The sequence below is a fragment of the Porites lutea genome, chromosome 1 (assembly GCF_958299795.1).
Source record: "Porites lutea chromosome 1, jaPorLute2.1, whole genome shotgun sequence".
NCBI classification, from domain to species: Eukaryota; Metazoa; Cnidaria; class Anthozoa; order Scleractinia; family Poritidae; genus Porites; species Porites lutea.
In genome coordinates, this window is record NC_133201.1 from 11,493,241 (window position 1) to 11,519,553 (window position 26,313).

Consider the following 26,313-nt stretch of genomic DNA (forward strand, 5'->3'; position numbering starts at 1 on the left):
GTCTTTTAAAAGATGACAAATAATGACGTCCTCTCACAAGGGAAAAAGCTAAATGCTAGTAATTAATAACAAACATTGACTTAATGTTATTTTAGTTCTAATATTCTGGGAATTATAATAGGATAATGCATCTCTGTCTACAAATGGTAAAATTAAGTTTTTGCTGTTTTTGAGACTAAAGCTCTTGTTCAGGCTAAAAAATGACAAAAGCAACAGAAATTTCAAGTTCTTGCGAGCTCAAGTTAGACAATGGGACAACCTGCCCCACAGCACCGAAGAAAATCTGTAAATCTCTCATAGTGGTATTGGTAAATTTTACGCTCAGATAAAGTTAGTTTTGCGGGATGAGAAGGTCGAGGAAGTGAATTTTTATAGTTTTGTTGTTGTTGTCGTTGTTGTTGTTGTTGTTGTTGTTGTTTTGCTTTCTTGGGCAATGCGGTCATGGTGGAGGGCCGGGATGTTCCTCGGAGGCTCCCCATCTATATTGCTGTTTTGTTGATTTTCAAAAAGCGTTTTATTCGGTATGGTATAATGGTCTTTTATATAAACTCCTTGACAACAAAATAGGTGGCAAGTTTTATCATTTCATTGCCGACATGCATTCAAGATCAAAATGTGTGATAAAAATTGGCAATAATAGGACAGACTACTTTAACTATAACAAAGGCGTACGACAAAGATGTATCCTTTCCCCATTGTTATTTACGTTATATCTAGACTATATATAGCACGTATACTTGACTTCTAAATTGCACTAACAGACCCAATAATTCTACCTAACGGATTATTCCTTTCTTGTTTATTTTATGCAGATGATTTAGTCTTAATTTCCAAAAGTGCACAGGGTTTTCAAAACCTCAATGAATTTTGCAACAAATGGTTACTGAAAATAAATCTTTAAAAAAAAAGGCAGTCATCTACCTAAAACAAAACCGTAAATCAACACGAAATAATACACCTTCTTCCTAAATGGGAATCAAATCGCCAATGCCACGGAATACTCTTATATCTGGGCATAACATTTAATTCAAATGAAATTAAGCTTCTCACTTTAATTTCTAAACAATTGTCTTCAGAGAAAACAAGAAGATCAGTGCAAAACGCTATACTTGTTACATGCAATAATTTTTATATCGAGCCGTGTTTTCTTGTCAAATATGATCTAAAGTGACCCACTTAAAAGGAGCGAGCTTTGTTGAGAAACCAGTTAAGAGCTAATTCCCCGGAAGTAGCAATAAGAAACATTTTGTTGGAATAAATTTGGCCACAATTGTGGCTAGTTTTAATCGAACAATTAGCAAAATTCAAACACAGCAGTAAACATTTTCGTATATGATGTCTTGTTCACAAATGGGGCGACAAAATACCGCCAGCCTTAAAAAGTGATACTATCGAACCGACAGGATGGATTAACCGTGATAAATCGCTGGGAGGTGGTGAAATGGGGAGGAGGCGGGAAAAGAGTTTTTCTGGGGATCTGTTCAACCTGATGGCGAGAGGAGGAAGGAAAAATATCTCGCTGGAACTTTCTTTCATATACTAGGCATGTGTCCTTCTTAAACCTGATGGGCCAAACTAATACTAGTATCAAATCCGTGCCTGGTACAAGCCAACCCCAGCGGAATATCACGTGCGAACCACGCCTCGATATAAATTACATTATGCCGCGCCATAATGTTCGGTTTTTTGACGCCCTATTTCTTCCTATATTATTGTACAGTTCTGAGGCATGGGGTGCTTATGACAGAACTGATTCTAAAAAAATGGGGAAAAGACCCCATTGACAAAATTCACACACATTTTTACAAACATTTTATTGGCCTAAATAGAGGAGCTACAAAGATTATTTCTCGTAATGAAGCAGGAAGATTATCATTTAAATCTAACATTAGTATTGCAAACCCATGCCTTTTACATTCAAGTCAACTAGCAAACAATGGAAAGCCATCTTTCATGCTGTCTTTTCACGAGAACCCATACACTGTAACACTTCTACTAATAAATTACAGTTCTCTAGTATACTCACACGAGAGCCAAAATTAGTGAACTCGAGGCTGCCAAAAATAAAACAGGCTATCATAGATTACTTTAAAAAGGATCAAACGAACATGTTGCGGTCTTACAAATTTCTATTCCACTTTTAAGAATGATGTGAGCAGATCAGAATATTTAGACCTTATTAAAAACAAAAAAGACCAGGCAGAAGAAAAATTACGATCAGTAATCACAGGTCAGAATGGAAACTGTTACTACCATCTTCCTAAGATTGCTGAGAACCTAAGGACATCTCAGCTTTGCTCGTCGAAGAAGGTAGAGAATGAAATTCATTTTCTATTTGAAAGCAGTATATATAACAATTTAGGACACCAGTTTTTTCTAGACGTAGAAGCCAAGTGCTGCGAATTCGTAGACTTGAACAAACCGGAAAATGTTATATTCCTTTTTAACAATATTGATCAATATGTTAATTTGTAAAAAATGTGGCAACTTTGTCTATGAAGAATTTCAACTTAGAGAATTTTATTTCATAAAAAAAAAGCATGGGAAATATTAGAGATTTCTATTTATAACTTTTAATTAATACTACCTGTTTATTTGATTATTTCAAATATTATTAAAAATCAAAATTGTCATAGTTTAAAAGCAATACCATTTCTGTATATGGGAATTGCTAATAAAATGTTATGTTATGTTATAACTTTACAACCGCTAACGATACCGGCATACCGAAATTATTCAGGAAGATGTACTCATGATTCGTTATATCTGGGAATCTTCTGGATCTAGTTTGATTGACAATATGACATGATTGGGAGTTTATCGTCATAACGACGTTTAACCAGTGTTGCATCATTTTTTTTACTTTGAAGTAGCCATAAAGCCAAAAATTCTTATTATAAATAGTAGGGTGCCTGATAAAATCACCCCGCCTTAAAAACGAAAAATTGTGCGAAATGCCTCTTTCATGGAACGTGGAAGCCTTGATTACTGATGCGCTTCGTGAATGCAGTGGATGTGAATATAGTTCCAAGGGGTCGCTTTGCCCGCGGGGGCAGATCCAAAAATAAATAAAGGAATCGGTCACAGCTTATCTGCCGGATGTCGCAACACCAAGTGTAGAAACCGAACCCCGGCGGGAGAATTTCGTATTCTGAAATTTTGCTCGCGTTTTTTAGATCATCGCTATTGGGTAAAAAAAGAAAATTTCTCTTCTTGACAAGTATCCGTGTGACAATACCACAGCGCCGACATATTTATCTTTCTCAACGGCCTCTTGCTCCGCACTCATTGCATTCATCGCGACTGTGTGAAACTTCCTTGTGATTCTTGCTGTTATCCTGAACCCCTGCAAGGACCTGCGATCACCTTTCAACTACTTTGTAGCCAATCTGAGCTTTGCGGATCTTGTTGTTGGACTAATCGTTGCTCCCCTGAGCGTAGCCTACCATGTTATGGAGGGAGTCAGTCTCCGGAAACAGTACCTAGAAGATACACTGCATGTAGGTTTTTTTATCTCCTGCACCGCTTCACTCCTGAGCCTGGCAGCCTTGGCAGTAGATCAGTGCGCGGCCATTACGTACCCACTCTTTTACAGAATCAAGCTCAATTCGGTTCGAACATTCTTAGTGTCTCTTGTTGTTTGGATCATCTCCATTTTATTATCAGTCTTCTACTTTGTAGTAGGTTATAACAAGTTTCGTTTCATCTTCGCAAATACTGCCGTCGCTGTGACATTTTTTGTACTACTTTTTACTAACTCAAAAATTTTCAACTTCCTCCGCGTACAAGTAAATGAATGGGACAACCTCCATAACACTACCGAGGAAAACTTGGCGAAGAAACGAGCGATCAAGTGGGAGAAAAAGATCACAAAGACACTTGTTATTGTATTGCTGTTATTTTTAGCTTGTTATTTACCATCGTGCATTTGTATCTATATCATCAATTTTTGCGCTAGCTGCCATTGTGTGTTTATTCACTGGGTCAGAGACATTCAGTTTGTTCTCCTGATGACAAATTCGGCAGTAAATCCGTTTGTGTATGCATTAAGGTTAGAGAACTTCCGCAAAGCCTTTAGGAGTATCTTGACGTGCCCTTTTTGCCTTCGTCCTCTACGTCCATCTCAATAAATCTGACGCAATTATCTACATTAAGCACTGATGAGCCATCGAATACTAATGCTGGTGGAGGACAAGCAGACGTCTGTTGAATATGGAGAAAATAAAACCTGTAAAAGATGATTGACCTAAGACTATGACGCTATTTATGCGGCTCAGGAAGTTCTTTTGTTCTCTATGTAGCCTGATTTTTTCACCAGAGTCAGTAGTTTGGATGTTGAAATTACCCGCGATTGGAGAACAGAATGAATCTCACTGTTCTCAATTTAATTCTTCTTGTGTACAACATTCACCTTTTCCCACAACAACCGGAAGAGTTTTGGTTTTTTTTGCTTTACTATTATGATTACAATAATTATGATTATCATTATTATTATTATCTTTTATTTTTATTATTATCATTATTAATTAAATGCTTACTACAGATGATGTCGTAAGTTGCCAAGTGGGGAGCCCCCGAGCGTTCTTGCCAAAAATAAAAACAAAAAGCAAACAAACGACAACGACAACAACAACAACAAAAGAAAAGCATTAAAAAACGTAAATACATAAATGAATAAATAACAATATGAAATAGATCAAAATAAACAAAACAGGGGAATTATTTAGCTCTGAAAAATATATTTTACCCGTCAGTCAGCGTCGATTTCTAATCTAAGGACTGATGATTGAACTGTTCAAATACTCATTACACCGTAGCGCCTCACATCTCCCGGCAATCATTGCAGCTACGCGTGCGTGGAAGATGGTCAGGCAGTTCTGAGCTGCGCTGGAGTACATAGAATTGGAACGGAACATGGGTGAAGTCAATATGCACACTTTAAAGAGGTAACTTTTCTTCAATTTATATAAATAAGTTTTGTTGACTTGTCAATTGAATACCACTTGGGGTGCGTATTTCGTTTTATATAGACACTGCCCACCTAGTCTAGTCTTTGCTATTTGTGGGCCGTGACAAAATAAACTTGTTAAAATCTGAATTAATCTTCCCTCTTCCAAAAAAGTTACTTCGAAGGGTGGGAATGCGTTGATTGAAGCAAATATCCTACATCATCGACTAAGGGTCAAGAAGGATGGCTAAAAATACCTCGACCCAATATTCTAAAACCTACATTTTTTTTCCATGCGTTTAAGGCTCGCGTAATATTCAACATTTGTCAAATTCAAAGCTACATGTACGACGCCTCCGCTGGTTAGAAAATGTCGCTCATTGGAAAGTATCCTTGTAGTAATGTAACAGCACCGACATATTTGTCTTTCTTGACTGCTTCCTGTTCAACACTGATCACGATCGTTGCTTCCTTGGGAAACTTCCTTGTGATTCTTGTCGTTTTCCTGAACCCCAACAAGGACCTGCGATCACCGTTCAACTACCTTGTAGTCAATCTGAGTCTGGCAGATCTTATTGTTGGTCTCATAACTGCTCCTCTCGGTATAGCTTTTCATTTTTTCGAGGGTTTTGGAATCATTAATCGACCCCTCAGAAAAACGATGTATGTTTCATTTTTCATTTCCTGCACTGCTTCGCTTCTGAGCCTGTCCGCCCTGGCGTTAGATCGTTACGTCGCTATTACATATCCTCTATTCTACAGATCGAAACTCAACGCAAAACGAAGTTTATTAGTTTCTGCTGGTGTCTGGACCGTGTCTGTTTTATTATCCATGATTTACTTTGCAGTAGGCTATGACAAGTTTCAATCTGTTCGTCTTCGCCAACACTGCAGTTGTCGTGACTTTCGTGTTGCTTTTCACCAACTCGAAATTTTAAAGTTCTTGCGAGCTCAAGTTAGACAATGGGACAACCTGCACGACAACATGAAAATCTGGCGAAGAAGCAAGCGATCAAGTGGGGAAAAAGATCACAAAGACGCTTGTTATTGTGTTGATACTATTTTTAGTGTGTTCTTTGCCATCGTGCATTTGTATCTTCGGTCCTGACCCATGCATGTGTCGACTTTGACTACTGATGGGTCTTTGAATACAAATACCGGTGGTAGTATCAAATCTGAGGTCGTTTAACTCCTTTTTAAGATGCACTTTTCTCTGAAAGGTATTGGTAAATTTTACGTTAACATCAAGTTAGTTTTGCGGGATCAGGAGGTCGAGGAAGTGAATTTTTATAGCTTTGTTGTTGTTGTTGTTTCTTTTTTGCTTTCTTGGGCAATGCGGTAATGGTGGAGGGCCGGGGTGTTCTTTGGAGGCTCCCCATCTGTATTGCTGTTTTGTTGATTTTCAAAAACCGTTTGATTCGGTATGGTATAATTGTCTTTTATATAAACTCCTTGACAACAAATAGGTGGCAAGCTTTATCATTTCATCGCCGACATGTATTCAAGATCAAAATGTGTGATAAAAATTGGCAATAATAGGGCAGACTACTTTAACTATAACAAAGGCGAACGACAAAGATGTATCCTTTCCCCCCCTGTTATTTACCTTATATCTAGACTATATATAGCACGTATTATTATTTGACTTCTAAATTGTACTAACATACCAAATTATTCTACCTAACGGATTACTCCTTTCTTGTTTATTTGATGCAGACGATTTAGTGTTAATTTCCAAAAGTGCACAGGGTCTTCAAAAACAAATTAATATCCTCAATGAATATTGCAACAAATGGTTACTGAAAATAAATCTTAAAAAAAAACAAAAACAAAAGCACTGATCTTCCTAAAACAAAACCGTAAATCAACACGAAATAAATACACCTTCTTCCTAAATGGGAATCAAATCGCCAATGCCACAGAATACTCTTATGTCTGTGCATAACATTTAATTCAAATGGAATTAAGTCTCTCAATTTAATTTCTAAACAATTGTCTGCGGAGAAAACAAGAAGATCAATATTTGGTGCAAAACGCTATACTTGTTACATGCAATAAACTTTTTGATTCCCCTTTTCTTCCTATATTACTGTACAGTTCTGAGGTATGGGATGCTTATGACAGAACTGATTCTAAAAAATGGGGAAAAGACCCCATTGAAAAAATTCACATACATTTTTACAAACATTTCATTGGCCTAAATAGAAGTGCTACAAACATTATATCTCGTAATGAAGCAGGAAGATTATCATTTAAATCTAACATTAGTATTGCAAACCCATGCCTTTTACATTCAAATCAACTAGCAAACAATGAAAACCATCTTTCATGCTGTCTTTTCACGGGATCATGAACCTATACACTGTAACACTTCTACTAATAAATTACAGTTCTCTAATATACTTGCACAAGAGCCAAAATTAGTGAACTCGAGGCTGCCAAAAATAAAACAGACTATCATAGATTACTTTAAAAAGGATCAAACGAACATGTTGCGATGTTACAAAAAATTGAGTTTCTATTCCACTATTAAGAATTATGTGAGCAGATCAGAATATTTAGACCTTATTAAAAACGAAAAGGCCAGGCAGAAGAAAAAACTACGATCAAGTAATCACAGGTCAGAATTGAAACTGTTACTACCTTCTTCCTAATATATAGATTTAGCCACAGCTAAAAGCGAAGCTCCCATTGATAAATTTATAACTTAAATCAAACAATAATTTTGTATTCCACAAATCAGTTAACTTAAGGGCACATTCATGTGACTTTTGAGGGAAAAGCTAAGTGATTTTGGAGTGAAACAAATCTTGTATCGAGTTGATACTGAGCCTTATATGCACACCCAAAAAATAGTCTTCAGTCACATTTAAGAGCAATAATGGCTCTTGATCACAGTAGATAAGGCGTGGAAAACAAATTCTTGGAAAACAAATCAGGCCGAATTTTTTGCGTTCGACAAGTTTACAAATTCTTGCCAATAAATCTGGGTGCGTGCAAACCATTCTTTTATTTATTTATTTTTTTTTCATACACCACATCTGAGGAGAAAGAGTACTATGAGGCGCTGTTTTTATCATACAGACCTCGTACAAAATGCACTATTTCACAATTTTTCAAGACAAATTGCATTCATTCAATACTCAGGACCATCGAAGCACGCGCGGACTTTTAATTAGCGAAACCGTTCAACAGTTCAAAAAATGTCCAAAATCACTTATACGGCCAGCCTGTTCTAACTTTTGACAAGCGCCAAATTTACGAAGAAATTTTAAAAGAGTTACGCTTCAACGCGTTTGATACGCTCGGCATTTTGAGTACTCCTGCAAGCGATGTTTATGAACGGCTGAAAACAAACGGCAAAGTGATGAAAATTACACTTTTGAGACTACCAACAATCAATAAAGAAATATAATTCGGTAGAACATTTACAGAGACAACAATTTTCATTCACGAAAACAACTGAGTATTTTTAAATACTTAAAAGTGTACCTAGGAATCCTCAAGTCTGTCAAGTTTTTGTACACTTAAAAGTGTATCTAAGAATCATACAAGTCTTTACTAGTAAGCTTAAAGATGTTTTAAGCCGCCGGTTTCCCGGTGTTTGCTTTTTTCAAAGATGAACTCACGACAAGAAAATCGCTCAAAGCTTTCTTTCTACAGCCAAAATTATAACTAAATTTTCTTCGGAAAGTTTTTTTCTCTCTTTTTACGGTGAATTAATATCGACTAAAGGCTTTTTAAAGTTCTGTAAGCTCAAGCTCATATCAAACCTCATACTAGGTCAGATCAGTGCTTCAGTCAAATCTTAATACAAACGTGCACAAACTAGCTTCATAAGAAGGTCGACACCTGTGCTCGCGATACGGTCAGGTGATACTGGTCAGCGGATACCCTGTTTTGACAGCTGTCAACTGATGACAACATTGCTGTGCAATCAGCTTTCTCCTGGGCTCCCAAAGTAGCTAGAAAGTGTGAGAGTAAACAATGGTATGCCTGTGGTGCGGACGGACGGGCAGCGGGCGGGAGGGCGGTGTACGGTCACGTGATTACCAAATTTTCTGGGATGAGTAGATTTACTTACCCATGGTGCTCCGCAGGCGCGCTTCCCTCGCCAGAGCTCCGCTAAAATTCCTTTGAACCTAAGGACATGTCACCTTTGCTCGTCGAATAAAGTAGAGAATGAAATTCATTTTCTATTTGAATGCAATTTATATATTAACAATTTAAGACACCAGTTTTTTCTGGACGTAGAAGCCAAGTACTGCAAATTCGTAGACTCGAACAAGCAGGGAAATGTTATATTTCTTTTTAACAATATTGATCGATATGTTAATTTGTAAAAACTTGGCTACAATGTCTATGAGGAATTTCAACTTAGAGAATTTTATTCCATAAAACAAAAACATGGGAAATAGAGAATTCTATTTATAACTTTTAATTAATACTACCTGTTTATTTGATTATTTAAAATATTATGCAAATCAAAATTGTCATAGTTTAAAAGCAATACCATTTCTGTATATGGGAGTTGCTAATAAAATGTTATGTTATGTTTTTACTTTACAACGCTAACGATATCGACCTACCGAATGTACTCTCATGATTCGTTACATCTGGGAATCTTCTGGATCTAGGTTGATTGACAATATGACATGATTGACAGTTTAACGTCATGACGACGTTTAACCTGTGTTGCATCATTTTTTTATACTTTGAAGTAGCCATAAAGCCCAAAATTATTATTATCAATGGTAGGGTGCCTGATAAAATCACCCCGCCTTAAAAACGAAAAAATGGTGCTAAATGCCTCTTTCAAGGCACCCGCAAAACTTGATTACTGATGCACCTCGTGAATGCAGTGAATGTAAGCATAATTCCAAGGGGTCGTTTTGCCAAGGGCAGATCTAAAAATAAATAAAGGAATCGGTCACAGCTTATCTGCCAGATGTCGCAACACCAAGTGTAGAAACCGAACCCCGGCGGGAGAATTTCGTATTCTGAAATTTTGCGGCGCGTTTTTTTACATCATCGTGGCTGCTGACTATTGGGAAAAACAAAAAATGCCTCTCTTTGAAAAGTATCCTTGTGACAATACCACAGCGCCGACATATTTATCTTTCTCAACGGCCTCTTGCTCTGCACTCATTGCATTCATCGCGACTGTTGGAAACTTCCTTGTGATTCTTGCTGTTATCCTGAATCCCTGCAAGCACCTGCGATCGCCTTTCAACTACTTTGTAGCCAATCTGAGCTTTGCGGATCTTGTTGTTGGCGTAATCGTTGCTCCCCTGAGCGCAGTCCAGCATGTTATGGAGGGATTCAGTCTCCGGAATCAGTACCTAGAAGATACACTGCGTGTAGTTAATTTTATCTCCTGCACCGCTTCACTTCTGAGCCTAGCAGCCTTGGCATTAGATCGGTACGCTGCCATTACGCACCCTCTGTTTTACAGAAGCAAGCTCAATCCGGTCCGAACATTCTTAGCGTCTCTTTTTGTTTGGATCATCTCCATTTCATTATCAGTCTCCTATTTTGTGGTAGGCTACAAAAAGTTACGTTTCATCTTCGCGAATACTGCCGTCGCTGTGACATTTTTTGTACTACTTTTTACCAACTCAAAAATTTTAAGTTTCCTTCGCGTACAAGTAAATGAATGGGACAACCTGCATAACACTACCGAGGAAAACTTGGCGAAGAAACGAGCGATCAAGTGGAAGAAAAAGATCACAAAGACACTTGTTATTGTATTGCTGTTATTTTTAGCTTGTTATTTACCATCGTGCATTTGTATCTATATCATCAATTTTTGCGCTGGCTGCCATTGTGTATTTATTCACTGGGTCAGAGATATTCAGGTTGTTCTCGTGATGGCCAATTCGGTAGTAAATCCGTTCGTGTATGCATTAAGGTTAGGGAACTTCCGCAAAGCCTTTCGGAGCATCTTGACGTGCCGTTTTTGCCTCCCTCCTCCACTTCCATCTCAATAAATCTGACGCAGTTATCTACATTAAGCTCTGATGAGCCATCGAATACTAATGCAGGTGGAGGACAAGCAGACGTCCGTTGAATATGGAGAAAATAAAAACTGTTAAAGATGATTGACCTAAGACTATGACGCTATTTATGCTACTGAAGTTCTTTTGTTCGCTATGTAGCCTGATTTTTTCACCAGAGTCAGTGGTTTGGATGTTGAAATTACCCGCGATTGGAGAACAGAATGAATCTGACAGTTCTCAATTTAATTCTTCTTGTAGACGACATTCACCTTTTCCCACAACAACCGGAAGAGCTTTGTTTTTTTGCTTTACTATTATGATTACAATAATTATCATTATCGTTATTATTATTATTATCTTTTATTTTTATTATTATCATTATTAATTAAATGCTTGCGTCAGATGATGTCCTAAGTTGCCAAGTGGGGAGCCCCCGAGCGTTCTTGCCAAAAATAAAAACAAAAAGCAAACAAACGACAACGACAACAACAACAACAACAACAAAAGAAAAGCATTAAAAAACGAAAATAGATAAATGAATAAAGAACAATATGAAATAGATCAAAATAAACAAATAAATAAAATAAACGATAAATAAATGAAAAATAAACAAAAAAGGGGAATTATTTAGCTCTGAAATATATATTTTACCCGTCAGTCAGCGTCGATTTCTAATCTAAGGACTGATGATTGAACTGTTCAAATACTCATTACACCGTAGCGCCTCACATCTCCCGAGAATTATTGCAGCTACGCGTGGGTGGAAGATGGTCAGGCAGTTCTGAGCTGCGCTGGAGTACATAGAATTGGAACGAAACATGGGTGAAGACAATATGCACACCTTATAGAAGTAACTTTTCTTCAATTTATATAAATAAGTTTTGTTGACTTGTCAATTGAATACCATTTGGAGTGCGTATTTTGTTTTATATAGACACTGCCCACCTAGACTAGTCTTTGCTATTTGTGGGCGGTGAGAAAATAAACTTGTTAAAATCTGAATTAACCAATAAAATGAAATGAAATCTTCCTTCTTCGAAAAAAATTACTTGGAAGGGTGGGAATGCGTTGATTAAAGCAAATATCCTACAACATCGACTAAGGATCAAGAAGGATGGCTAAAAATACCTCGACCCAATATTCTAAAACCTACATTTTTCCATGCGTTTAAGGCTCGCGTAATATTCAACATTTGTCAAATTCAAAGCTACATGTACGACGCCTCCGCTGGTTAGAAAATGTCGCTCATTGGAAAGTATCCTTGTAGTAATGTAACAGCACCGACATATTTGTCTTTCTTGACTGCTTCCTGTTCTACACTGATCACGATCGTTGCTTCCTTGGGAAACTTCCTTGTGATTCTTGTCGTTTTCCTGAACCCCAACAAGGACCTGCGATCACCGTTCAACTACCTTGTAGTCAATCTGAGTCTGGCAGATCTTATTGTTGGTCTCATAACTGCTCCTCTCGGTATAGCTTTTCATTTTTTCGAGGGTTTTGGAATCATTAATCGACCCCTCAGAAAAACGATGTATGTTTCATTTTTCATTTCCTGCACTGCTTCGCTTCTGAGCCTGTCCGCCCTGGCGTTAGATCGTTACGTCGCTATTACATATCCTCTATTCTACAGATCGAAACTCAACGCAAAACGAAGTTTATTAGTTTCTGCTGGTGTCTGGACCGTGTCTGTTTTATTATCCATGATTTACTTTGCAGTAGGCTATGACAAGTTTCAATCTGTTCGTCTTCGCCAATACTGCAGTTGTCGTGACTTTCGTGTTGCTTTTCACCAACTCGAAATTTTAAAGTTCTTGCGAGCTCAAGTTAGACAATGGGACAACCTGCACGACAACATGAAAATCTGGCGAAGAAGCAAGCGATCAAGTGGGGAAAAAGATCACAAAGACGCTTGTTATTGTGTTGATACTATTTTTAGTGTGTTCTTTGCCATCGTGCATTTGTATCTTCGGTCCTGACCCATGCATGTGTCGACTTTGACTACTGATGGGTCTTTGAATACAAATACCGGTGGTAGTATCAAATCTGAGGTCGTTTAACTCCTTTTTAAGATGCACTTTTCTCTGAAAGGTATTGGTAAATTTTACGTTAACATCAAGTTAGTTTTGCGGGATCAGGAGGTCGAGGAAGTGAATTTTTATAGTTTTGTTGTTGTTGTTGTTTCTTTTTTGCTTTCTTGGGCAATGCGGTAATGGTGGAGGGCCGGGGTGTTCTTTGGAGGCTCCCCATCTGTATTGCTGTTTTGTTGATTTTCAAAAACCGTTTGATTCGGTATGGTATAATTGTCTTTTATATAAACTCCTTGACAACAAATAGGTGGCAAGCTTTATCATTTCATCGCCGACATGTATTCAAGATCAAAATGTGTGATAAAAATTGGCAATAATAGGGCAGACTACTTTAACTATAACAAAGGCGAACGACAAAGATGTATCCTTTCCCCCCCTGTTATTTACCTTATATCTAGACTATATATAGCACGTATTATTATTTGACTTCTAAATTGCACTAACATACCAAATTATTCTACCTAACGGATTACTCCTTTCTTGTTTATTTGATGCAGACGATTTAGTGTTAATTTCCAAAAGTGCACAGGGTCTTCAAAAACAAATTAATATCCTCAATGAATATTGCAACAAATGGTTACTGAAAATAAATCTTAAAAAAAAAAACAAAAACAAAAGCACTGATCTTCCTAAAACAAAACCGTAAATCAACACGAAATAAATACACCTTCTTCCTAAATGGGAATCAAATCGCCAATGCCACAGAATACTCTTATGTCTGCCCATAACATTTAATTCAAATGGAAGTTTCTCAATTTCTAAACAATTATCTGCAGAGAAAACAAGAAGATCAATTTTTGTTGCAAAACGCTATACTTGTTACATGCAATAAACTTTTTGATGCCCTATTTCTTCCTATATTACTGTACAGTTCTGAGGTATGGGATGCTTATGACAGAACTGATTCTGAAAAATGGGAAAAAGGCCCCATCGAAAAAAATCGCACTTATTTTTTACAAACGTATTCATTGGCCTAAATAGAAGTGCTACAAACATTATACCTCGTAATGAAGCAGGAAGATTATCACTGAAATCTAACATTAGTATTGCAAAGCAATGCCTTTTACTTTCAAATCAACTAGCAAACAATGGAAAACTATCTTTCATGCTGACTATTACTCAGGCATTATACGGGAGAGTAGTAATAATCCCCGAACTCTTTTCAATACGGTAAATAAGCTCCTACATAAGCGCGTGCCCGCGGAGTATCCTTCGGGGTGTGCGTCTGATGGTGATCTTGCCAACAAGTTCATTGACTTCTTTGGTGATAAGATTACAGTTCTGCGAAACTCACTTGACTCCACATCTGATATTGTTGTGGAGTCCGATGCCATTGTCGATCATTGTGCCTTGTCATGTTTTAAGTCTGCAACATTGTCTGATTTCTCAGAATTACTCAGTAAGATGACCATCAAGTCCTGTCCTCTTGATTCCGTCCCTGCTTCTGTTTTGAAGCAGTGTACATCAGTTCTTTTGCCCGTTATGACTCAAATTGTAAATCAGTCTTTATGTCTAGCTGTTTTTCCAGACTGTTTTAAGCTTGCACTGTTGAATCCTCTTGTCAAAAAGCCCACACTTGATGTTGAAGTTTTTTCGAATTTTCGTCCTATTTCAAATTTGATGTTTATGTCTAAACTTACTGAGAAGGTGGTGGCATCTCAGTTGATTAATCACATCTCTAGTAATGGACTTGATGAAATACTACAATCTGCATATAAACAATTTCATAGTACCGAAACAGCTTTAGTCAAAGTTTTTAATGATATTATGCTAGACGTTGATAGGAATAGGACCGTTATCTTACTTTTATTAGATCTATCGGCCGCTTTCGATACGGTTGATCACACTATACTGATTGAGAGATTAGCAAACCGCTTCGGTCCTTGCGATTTAGCTCTGGCCTGGTTTAAATCATACCTGAGCGACAGAACTCATTTTGTGAGCATTCCTGGTGCGCGGTCTGTCACGCGTTCGTTGTCGTGCGGAGTACCACAGGGCTCCGTGCTTGGACCGATTTTATATCTGCTCTATTCCTCCCCATTGGGGGATATTGTCAGACAATACAACATGGGCTATCATTTCTATGCTGATGATACTCAGTTGTATCTGTCTTTCAGTTCTCTCAGTGGAGATGATCAAGCTTATTCTGTCTCTCAGGTTGAATCTTGTGTTAGAGATATCGACCGTTGGATGTCTTGTAACAAACTTAAGTTGAATAGGGACAAGACGGAACTGCTCGTTATCAGTTCAAAATATCGGCCACGCACATCTTTAAATAGTATCCTGGTCGGTGATCATCGTGTAGAGCGGTCTGACAAAGCTAGGAACATAGGAGTTGTTTTTGATGAGACCTGGTCACTGGATAAGCATGTGAGTTCCGTTTGTAAATCTGCTTATTTCATCTTCGTAATATCGCGAAGATTAGAATGTATCTGACTTCTGAGAGCACAAAGACCCTCGTCCATGCTTATGTTACTTGTCGACTGGACAATTGTAACTTGTTGCTCTTCGGGTCACCGGAGTATATTATTCAGAAGCTCCAGCGCGTTCAAAACTGCGCTGCACGCCTTGTAGCTGGGCAACCTAGGGCTGCGCACATTCGCCCCGTCCTTAAGGAGCTACACTGGTTACCTGTGGAGCAGCGAATTACCTTTAAAGTATTACTGTTAACTTTTAAAGCTCTCAATAATCTGGCGCCTCCGTATTTAAGTCAACTTATAATCCCATATAACCCTACAAGAAATCTTAGGTCAGCTAGCAAACATTTATTAGAAGTACCGAATGTGCGCCTGAAGAGCTATGGGGACAGGGCCTTTTCGGTCGCTGCCCCATTAAAGCACTGGAATGATATTCCCTTAGACATTAAATTAAGTGGATCAGTTGATGTTTTTAAATCTAGATTGAAAACTTATCTTTTTAGACTCGCTTTCAATTGACTTTTGCTTTAGTGCTATTGTTAGTTATTTTCTTTTTTTTGATTGTTAAGCGATATAGAGCTTTTGTATATACCGCTATACAAATAAAGTTATTATTATTATTATTATTATTATTATTATTATTATGATGATGATGATGCTGTCTTTTCACGAGATTATGAAACTATACTGTAACACTTCTACTAATAAATTACAGTTCTTTAGTATACTTGAACGAGAGCCAAAATGAGTAAACTCGAGGCTGCCAAAAATAAAACAGGCTATCATAGATTACTTTAAAAAGAATCAAACGAACATGTTGCGATCTTACAAAAAATTGAATTTCTATTCCACTTTTAAGAATGCTGTGAGCAGATCAGAATATTTAGACCTTATTAAAAACGAAAAGAGCAGGCAGAAGAAAAATTACGGTCAGTAATCACAGGTTAGAATTGAAACTGTTAGTACCGTCTTCCTAAAATTGCTGAGAACCTAAGGATATGTCAGCTTTGCTCGTCGAATAAAGTAGAGAATGAAATTTATTTTCTATTTGAATGCAATTTATATAACAATTTAGGACACCAGTTTTTTCTAGACGTAGAAGCCAAGTGCTTCAAATTCGTAGACTGGAACAAACCGGAAAATGTTATATTTCGTTTTAACAATATTGATCAATATGTTAACCGCTTCACTCCTGAGCCTGGCAGCCTTTGCAGTAGATCGGTACGTGGCCATTACGTACCCCCTGTTTTACAGAAGCAAGCTCAATTCGGTCCGAACATTCTTAGTGTCTCTTGTTGTTTGGATCATCTCCATTTCATTATCAGTCTCCTATTTTGTGGTAGGCCACAACAAGTTTCGTTTCATCTTCGCGAATACTGCCGTCGCTGTGACATTTTTTGTACTACTTTTTACTGATTCAAAAATTTTCAACTTCCTCCGCGTACAAGTAAATGAATGGGACAACCTCCATAGCACTTCCGAGGAAAACTTGGCGAAGACACGAGCGATCAAGTGGGAGAAAAAGATCACAAAGACACTTGTTATTGTTTTGCTGTTATTTTTAGCTTGTTATTTACCATCGTGCATTTGTATCTATATCATCAATTTTTGCGCTGGCTGCCATTGTGTGTTTATTCACTGGGTCAGAGATATTCAGCTTGTTCTCGTGATGGCAAATTCGGTAGTAAATCCGTTTGTGTATGCATTAAGGTTAGGGAACTTCCGCAAAGCCTTTAGGAGTATCTTGACGTGCCGTTTTTGCCTTCGTCTTCTACGTCCATCTCAATAAATCTGACGCAATTTTCGACATTAAGCACTGATGAGCCATCGAATACTAATGCTGGTGGAGGACAAGCAGACGTCTGTTGAATATGGAGAAAATAAAAACTATTAAAGATGATTGACCTAAGACTATGACGCTATTTATGCTGCTGAAGTTCCGGTTTTGTTCTCTATGTAGCCTGATTTTTCACCAGAGTCAGTAGTTTGGATGTTGAAATTACCCACGAGAGGAGAACAAAATTAATCTCACAGTTCTCAATTTAATTTTTCTTAACACTATGAAATTAAAACCCATGAAAATCCAGTGAAATCTTTCATGGTAAATTCACATGTTTTTCATAGGTGTTTCAGGAGATTTCAATGGGCAATTTTCATGAGATTTTCACGAAAAAACACCATGAATATGGCATGAGAATGTCATGAAAAAAGCATGAAAATCCCTTTATTATTCATCGCTTCATGGCCCATAAAAAAACTCTAACAAACAAAAAACCCATGAAAATGCCATGAAATAAAATGAAGCCGCCCATGTTTTTTCATGGCTTTTTAATGATAATGAAAAAGCCATGAATTGAAAAGCTATTAGAATTTATGGGGTTTTCATGGGGGGTTTTAAATTCATGCCCCATTAAAAAAAACATGAGTTTTCCGTGAACGGTTGAATATTAATGGTTCATGAAAAATGAAATGGCTTTTGATGACATTTTCATTACCCATGAATTATACCCCTGGCTTACTTTTCATGGGAAAGACAGAGACATGGCCACCATGAAAATTTAGTCTTAAACTATTCTTGACTGTTAAATCAAATACATCACTGAGGATTTGTTGGCTGTATATATACATGTAGCAACAACCCTAACCCTAAATAAAAGCTAACCGTTTTTCGAGTCAGTGCTTAACCCTAATTACTATTCTCAGGGCTTATTTAAAAAAAAATCTTCAGTCATCACAGTCTGCAGTCTGCATATTAACATGACTGCACTTTAGTATGGTGTACTACAATGTAAATAAGTCCATAAATTAATGACAAAAAAAGTGTCATTTCAATACAAAATTCATCTGGAATACATGTACATACAAGTAGTACTGTATCTCCTTTCCAGGGTGCAATCATGACATTCCAAATTTCACTATTGAAAATGAACAACAAATTTCAAGGGTTCCATCCTATTTACTTTGGACAAGTTTCAATGAAATAAAAAAAGCTCAATTTTAAGGCCAATACAGGTGTTCATTTCAGCTAATAGCAAATGAACAGCTGTACAAGACAAATCATTTAAGTGAAAACTAAAGTTGTTGTGTTACAATAACAAAAAAATGTAAATCTTATCTTTGGTCACTGTTGCTGCCTCAGCCATCAGATCCATCTTGTAAGTACAATAAATATTGAAATGCAGCAACATCTAAACAAAATTAACAGCAGAATACATGTCAAGATTTCATGTAGAATATTTGATCCATCCTTAAATAACAAAACAATGGTTTTAATGAGGCAAACCACACAAAAGGATATCATTTTTAAAATAATCGATTCATTAATGAAATATATGGACAAGCAGCCTTTGTTAGTAGTCAAGCTGGCTTTTTTGCTCTACTGCATTTCTAAAATTCCTTTATTTCTTTGTTTTGGTTTGCAAATTCAGCTGGTGGTAAGCTCTTTTTCAGCTGGTTGAACTAGCCGGCAGCCCGCTCTTAGCGACATCCCTGCTAGCCTGCAGTGTACATACAACTCCCCTTAGTAAAAATCAGAGAAGGGGCGTCTGTGATTCACTGTTGCTAATCGTGTATGGGAATAACTTTGCATAAATTAAAAAAAAAAGTTTCCGCTGACCAAAATTTCCATGGCTCATGTTTCATGTCATTCCAGTTCTCAAAATTTCAGTGCATGCGTCTTATTTCCATCGAGCAACTAAGAGAGTGAGACATTAAAATAGGATTACTCTATACCGAGCAAGGAAGATGTTCTTACAAGCGCACATTGAAGGAAAAGATCCATGTTGTTATGCAAGCCTTCCCACTGGATACGGAAAGTCATTAGTTTGAAATTAAGTGTTGACAAGTCAGACATGTGAAACGTGTGAAACGTGACTTTGATGACAGGCCCTAAAGCCAATCAAAATTCGTCAATTACACGATGTACTCACTGTAGTGATCTACAAATAACAGCCAATCAAATCATTTTCCACATATTCCAGGGAAAATCACGTGGCCTCCATACACAATTACCAATGGTGAATCACTATGGTGGCCCAGAAGGATCACACATGCAAATTAAAAATGTTGCTGCAAATTAAAAATAGGACATGCAAATTAAAAATTGTACATGCAAACTAAAAATATTACAAACATGAAACATGAATGGGCCGACGGCTGTAAGGACAGGTCGCACGGTTCGGACCAGGTCCTCATCACTCATACTGCTCGCGCAGGACTTTTCATTTTTAATTTGCATCGATATGTTTTCTATTTTCAAGTTGCAGCACAATTTTTTGTTTGCATGCACTATATTTAATTTGCAGGTAATATTTTTAATTTGCATGTACAATTTGTAATTTGCATTTACCATTTTTAATTCGCAGCAACATTTTAAATTTGTATGTGTGACCTTCTCTGATTTTTACTGAGGAGAGGGGGCGCTTGTACACAGGCTACATCCCTGCTTACCCTGGCATGATTGTAAACAATCTGCTTTAATACAAACATGTTATATTTAACTACTGTTTTACTGTTGTCAGGTTTGTTGAAATTAATTTTCAACAGTTCCATCAGCAGAGCCAACCAAATGAAAAAGCACACTGTAAATCAACTTTTCTACCCTAGCCAAGCCAGCTACGGTAGTGCAGACAAAGATCAACTTCTTCCCTTATTAAAAAAAGAATCCCCTACTTTGAGGGAAAATAATATGCTCTATTGCTTAATGACCAGAACAACCCGGTAGTGGATCAGTCAATTCCAGCTGCGCCCAGCACCCCTTGGGCTACTGCGGGGCATTTGCCCGCCTTGTCAGTCCCTGGGGTGGGGCATTTGCAAATTTTGTGCTGCTCGGGGGCCAGGCATTTGCCAACCCCGCAGCCATTCCCGAGCTTTTGACACGCACGTGGTTTCCTATCAGAATGTAACTTCACAGAGGATTTGAGTGGGAAAGAAAACAGATTGGCATCTAGGCCATGTAAAGGCATGTTCTTGATTTTATGCATGCATTTCTTCATTGCTTATCAAGCCAGAATTACATAGCGAAATCTGGAGCTATCAAAGTGAATCAACGTTTTTGGTCATTGAATCAAATTTCTGTTGATTCCTTTCATATTTATAAAACTATTCATAACATATAACTCTGGGCGCAGCTGGAATTGACTGATGCATAACAATTTCAAGGTTAGAATAGTAAGACTTTTTGTGTCAAACAAGACTTTCATTTGGTCACATGCACATCCGGTCTCTAAACAATTTACTTCTTTCATTTCTGTTCTGATCAAGGTCATGACCCTTATATGGCTTTTCCCGAGTGAATCCGTTCGTCGAAGAAACTGATTTGTCGCTTGAAGAAAAGGATCGTCATGCCCATCAAACATCATTTCGCTAAAAGTGAATGGCTAAAAATAAACTTAACAAAGACCATGCACAGCTTCTGTCACATTAGGGCCATTTATACGAGGAAAAATAAGACGCGTCTTACATAAGACGCGAACTGTACCATTTATACGAGCATGTCTTATCTAATAAGACGCGTCTTAGTTAAGCCGCGTCTTATTTTAGACGAAATGTGCCGTTTATATGGAAAGTTCGCGTCTTATTTAAGACGCGTCTTATTTTTCCTCGTATAAATGGCCCTATTGTGTTCCGCAAAGCTTATACTTCTTACATCATGATCAACTTGAACTGTAATCGCGGCTCTGTCTGACTGTGCCCCAGCACACAACAACGAAACTGTGATTATTTCGCTTTAGTAGCAAGTAATCTACAATAAACAAGCACTACTTAACAATGATTAAAAACAAAACTCACCTGAAATCGTTTCCCGAATCCAGCCGATGATCTGATATCAGCGTGCGAAGTTTTCGTTACATGTTACGTACACAAAAATAGCGATCGATTCTGTTTCCTCACAGTCGCGCAACAAGTGACGTTTCTTAAACTTTTGCGCTAAAGGTTAAAACATGTTTTGTATCCGAAGATTCGTCCTAAAATTACAATCAGAGCTAACAAAACCCAACACTTGCCAAGCCGTTAGTTTCAATTTGAACCGCCCTCAAACCCGTTTGCCTTGCGACCGCGCCGACCGCAAGGTACCGTTTAAGTTTTCTTGTGATCCAAGAAACCTGAAGAAAGGTAAGCTTACGTTTTATTCTTGTGTTTATTCTTGTGCTTCTGTTAAGGCCATCTTCACCAACTTATAATCTCTTATGCTTATGCTTGCATCGCCAAAACTGCACTTGCATGTCCATTTTACACACTGTATACAATGTAATTCCTATGATTTAGTTCTGTTCTGGTTGATAAATATACAGCCTTATTTGAGAGTGGCTTATAAAATGGTTTGGCTCATGGTAATGAAGATGAGTGAACTGGTTTATACGGGCCAGTACTAAAAAAGACATTGATCACAACATTTTAACATGGCATTAGCCCGTTGCAATGTATTATTGATACCAAAATTTAACTCTCCAATTTTTTTTATTTACTTGACTGTTTTGTACAGTAATAACCACAATATGCATTTTCTTGATTATCATTTTTATTATTATATATCAGCAAGCAACGAGTTTATGTAGTCAAGATTTATTCAAAAGCACTGGCTCATATATACAACTGTCCATGAGTTGACCTTTTCCCTTTTCTTTTTTTTTTTCTTTTCTTTTGCAAAAGTTATGATTACTAATTTTTTATTACTAATCTTTAGTCTAACAGACCTTCATGTCCTTTAATTGAGTCACTAATCGTACAGTGTTATACAGCTGTACTCGTGATTAAACAAATTGGGCTCCCGCTACACAGTTCTCTGATTTCGTTAAACACTTTTACATGTATGATTGCAGACTAAATTTGACTCCACTCAGTATTACTGAAATAGTGAACCTACGTCTTATTTGCAGAACCTCTAATTTAGAGCCAATTTTCAGTTGCTAATTGTGATATTAATCATTCTTTGACAGGTTCAGTTTTCAAATAGAAGGGAGATTTACTACCAAGGTTCAAGCAGTGCTATGGGGGGCAACAAATGCAGCTAAGAATTTACACACAATTAGCCTGTAAACTGGATTTACTTAAACCTTCAACACTGCGTTGTATAGAGCGGTTTTCACTTGACTGTCGTAAAACCAAAACCAAAGTAAATACACTAGCCAACCAAAGGGCGTAGTAAAACCAAAACCAAACCAATTCCTCAATTACTTTCGACAGTCAAGTGAAAACCGCTCTATATATACACATATATTTTTTCATAAATGTCTTGCTAGCCTCCTAAGTGTATGTTTACAACAAGTACATGACTGTATTTCCACATGTTAAAATGGATTGAAAATTCAGGGTACTACCATAAACTATTAATAATGTTCAAAATGTACAGTACTCACTGTTGTTGCTAAATTTTGGTTACCTTTTTCAATAAAATAGCATTGTTGGCCTTTGAAGATGCCTCTTTATTGAAACATTATTTGTAACTGTACTTCTGTACTTTAGAAATGTAGCATGCACTTTTCAACCCAGGCCAGCTCTTGCCTCTTGACTTGATAGCTTTAACATTATCATCAAAGCCAGGAAAAATCTTGTTTACGTTTTGTGCTGTGTGTAATACATAAAACGGCCTGAACACTGTATTTTTAATCAAGTAAGTTACACTTAAATCATCCAAATCATTTTCAACAAGAATGATTACATTATATAATTTGCAGAGTGTTAAGAAGTTATCGGAAGATTTTAGTTCTTATACTGGTGATTCAGTTTAACAAATAGAAAGTAGATGATGATCTGACCCCGTGATCTTATCGCGATTCAAGACTATTTTATGGGATATTCCTTTTTGATACATGACCAAACTCTGCCTCATTAAGGGTACTTAAGTAGAACAACTGAAAAAGCATTCTCCAAAGGAAGTAGAGGTTGGTTCATTCCAAGTGGTAATATTTAACTCCCTTTTTTTTTCTCTTTAGCAGATGAAAACATTTTATAATCGAACCATGCAGTAGATAGTGTGTACATCTACATGCATGGATAGAATTTCGCTGGTATTTTTTTTATGTACAGTGTATTCAGATGTGTATAATAAGTATACACATCTGAATGGTATTGTACATTGCATGTTTAATTCATGTTGAGTAGCACATACATGTACAGTACAGTCAACTTTCTTTTAACAGGTACTTGGAGCCTGTTCATACATGTGTCTGTCTTCTTCTCTAACTATTGATACAAAAGACAAAATCTTAGATGTTGTGCTAGCTGGTCTCAGAGTGGATCTGTCTTGTTGAAAGTTGACTGTTAATAGTCAGCCCAAAGTACTAGTTTCGTTATTCTAGTACAACCGAAAACGTACTATTTCATTTATTGAATACATGTACATTTTGTAAATATTGTGGAATGCAGTGTTCTTGCTGCAAAGTTGTTGAATATTTTTTCAAGGCATTAATTCACAGTGGCACTGCTTTCCTCATCAGCATTTTCATAGGAAATTAAAGAGACATGAAATCATTCATACATTTTTCATGACTCACAAATCAAATTCAATATTTATTTCATGACCCATTAAACGTTTTTCATGGCTCCATCATTGAACTTTCTTGGTATGTTTCCATAATGTGGTGTTTCATTGGAAATTCAAGACCCATGAAAGTAGTCCAATTTAATTCATGGGCCATGAAACACCTTTAACTTTTTTTTCCACGAAAATTTAATGACCACAGATGAGGTCATGAAAAATTATTTTGCAAGATTCATTGGCCATGAAATGATGTTCATGGTATTTTCAAGTTATTTTCATGGGATTGTCACAAACCTCAGTTTCATAGTGCTTGTAGACAACATTCACCTTTCCCCACAACAACCGGAAGAGTTTTGTTTTTTTGCTTTACTATTATGATTACAATAATTATCATTATCGTTATTATTATTATTATCTTTTATTTTTATTATTATCATTATTAATTAAATACTTGCGTCAGATAATGTCGTAAGTTGCCAAGTGGGGAACCCACGAGCGTTCTTGCCAAAAATAAAAACAAAAAGCAAACAAACGACAACGACAACGACAACGACAACGACAACAACAAAAGAAAAGCATTAAAAAACGTAAATAGATAAATGAATAATTAAGCAATATACCACACTTTCTTTGGGTTTACTGGCGTGATAACCCACGCGGAATGTTGGGAGAACACGAGAAAAGCTTGTAAGTCACGAGCCGAAGGCGAGTGATTTACAAGCTTTTCGAGTGTTCTCTCAACATCCCAAGTGGCTTATCGCGCCGGTAAACCCATAGAAAGTGTAGTATATTGCTTTTATAAATAACTTTTAGTAGAATGGAGTCTTTTAGGTTAAAAAATATGGTTCTAGTACCGTGATCAAGTCACGTCTTCTCCCTAAAGTCATCATAAGCCAATCATGAGTCACGATTTAGTAGTGTTGAACTTTCTCAAAACTCAGTTCAGTCAAACAACAAACAGCAGCACTTCAAAACACGACTTTTTGCACTCATTACATGATAACTTATGAAAGTTGTTTTTACAGGAAAAGTCAACACATATTCATGCGAACGTACAATGAAAGAATACGTTCATGGTTTGTTTACTACAGAAATAGAAATTAATTGAACATCAGACTGTACGCAGCTGTATTTTGTTGAGTCGATCCGTAAGAATTTCGTGCTTACAGACGGAACTGGCAGCTATTGTAATGGAGGACTTCATTCACTTTTCACAAGCCGCAGTGGTTTAAGATCTGTTTTCTGGACTTTATTATGATCAAGAAATGCTGCGGTAACGACGTGGCTGCATTTGCGAAGTTGTCGTACGTAACTTATGTACGTAGAGGTACAACTCGGACCGCCGGTCAACTCGGACCGCCAGTCCGGGTCGGATGAACTCGGATCGACTCGGACCAACTCGGATCGAATAAAAAAATAAAAATAAAATAAAACTGGGCTCGGATCAACTCGAATCATAAAAAAAAAACAACAACAACTCGGATTATAAAAAGAAAAATAAAATCAGTCGGTATCACTTAACTTTCACCCGCCATTTTGTTTTTTTCTCACGAACTCGTGGCTGCGTAAATTAATTTTATTTTTATTTTTATTAATTCTAATGATACACTAGTGAGCAGCACACATACATTTCCAGTGAATATTGTCAACTTGGAAGGAGGAGAAACCATGCTCGCCCGGGACAAAGGAAATTTCCATGCCCAAGGCGAGAATAGAACTCGCGACCCTCCGGTTCAGTGGTTGGAACGTCGATAAACATGTGGTATTCGGAGGGTCGTGAGTTCAATTCTCGCCTGGGGTAGGAAAATTTTCGTTGTCCCGGGCGACCATGATTTCTCCTCCTTCCAAGTTGAAAACGTTCACTGGAAATGTATGTGTGCTGCTCACTAGTGTATCATTAAAATTAATAAGAATAAAAATAAAATTAATCTACGCAGCCACGAGTTCGTGAGAAAAAAACAAAATGGCGGGTGAAAGTTAAGTGATACCGACTGATTTTATTTTTCTTTTTAGAATCCGAGTTGTTTTTTTTTATGATCCGAGTTGATCCGAGTCCAATTTTATTTATTTTTTATTTTTTTTATTCGATCCGAGTTGGTCCGAGTCGATCCGAGTTGATCCGACCCGGACTGGCGGTCCGAGTTGATCCGGTCCGACTTTTGTACCTGCCTGTAGAGCGACCGATGGAATCGAAATATGTCAGTGGTGGAGAAAGATTTCTTTGCCGTAGCCACATATTGGCGCTAATATTTGTCGATTCGTGAAGTCAGGTGGTTTGAGGTAGGTTATGGCATCGATATCACCAAATAATTTGAGCAAATGTTGGAAAAAACCAGCCGAAACTCTGACACCTTTCATCATCGTTGGCAGCTTGTTTACA

The 26,313-nt window shown here is 37.2% G+C and overlaps 1 protein-coding gene and 2 pseudogenes across 1 annotated transcript; all 3 read left to right on the plus strand.

Moving 5' to 3' along the window:
* Positions 1-200: 200 nt before the first annotated feature.
* Positions 201-4,210, plus strand: LOC140948497 (melanocortin receptor 5-like; annotated as a pseudogene).
* Positions 4,211-9,906: 5,696 nt separating this feature from the next.
* Positions 9,907-12,011, plus strand: LOC140945091 (histamine H2 receptor-like; annotated as a pseudogene).
* On the plus strand, positions 12,009-17,363 carry LOC140945102 (5-hydroxytryptamine receptor 7-like). Its single transcript, XM_073394167.1, has 2 exons — positions 12,009-12,559; positions 16,688-17,363. Exons 1-2 carry the CDS (start codon positions 12,186-12,188, stop codon positions 17,238-17,240), a joined length of 927 nt encoding a protein of 308 aa, XP_073250268.1. The 5' UTR covers positions 12,009-12,185; the 3' UTR covers positions 17,241-17,363.
* Positions 17,364-26,313: the final 8,950 nt, after the last annotated feature.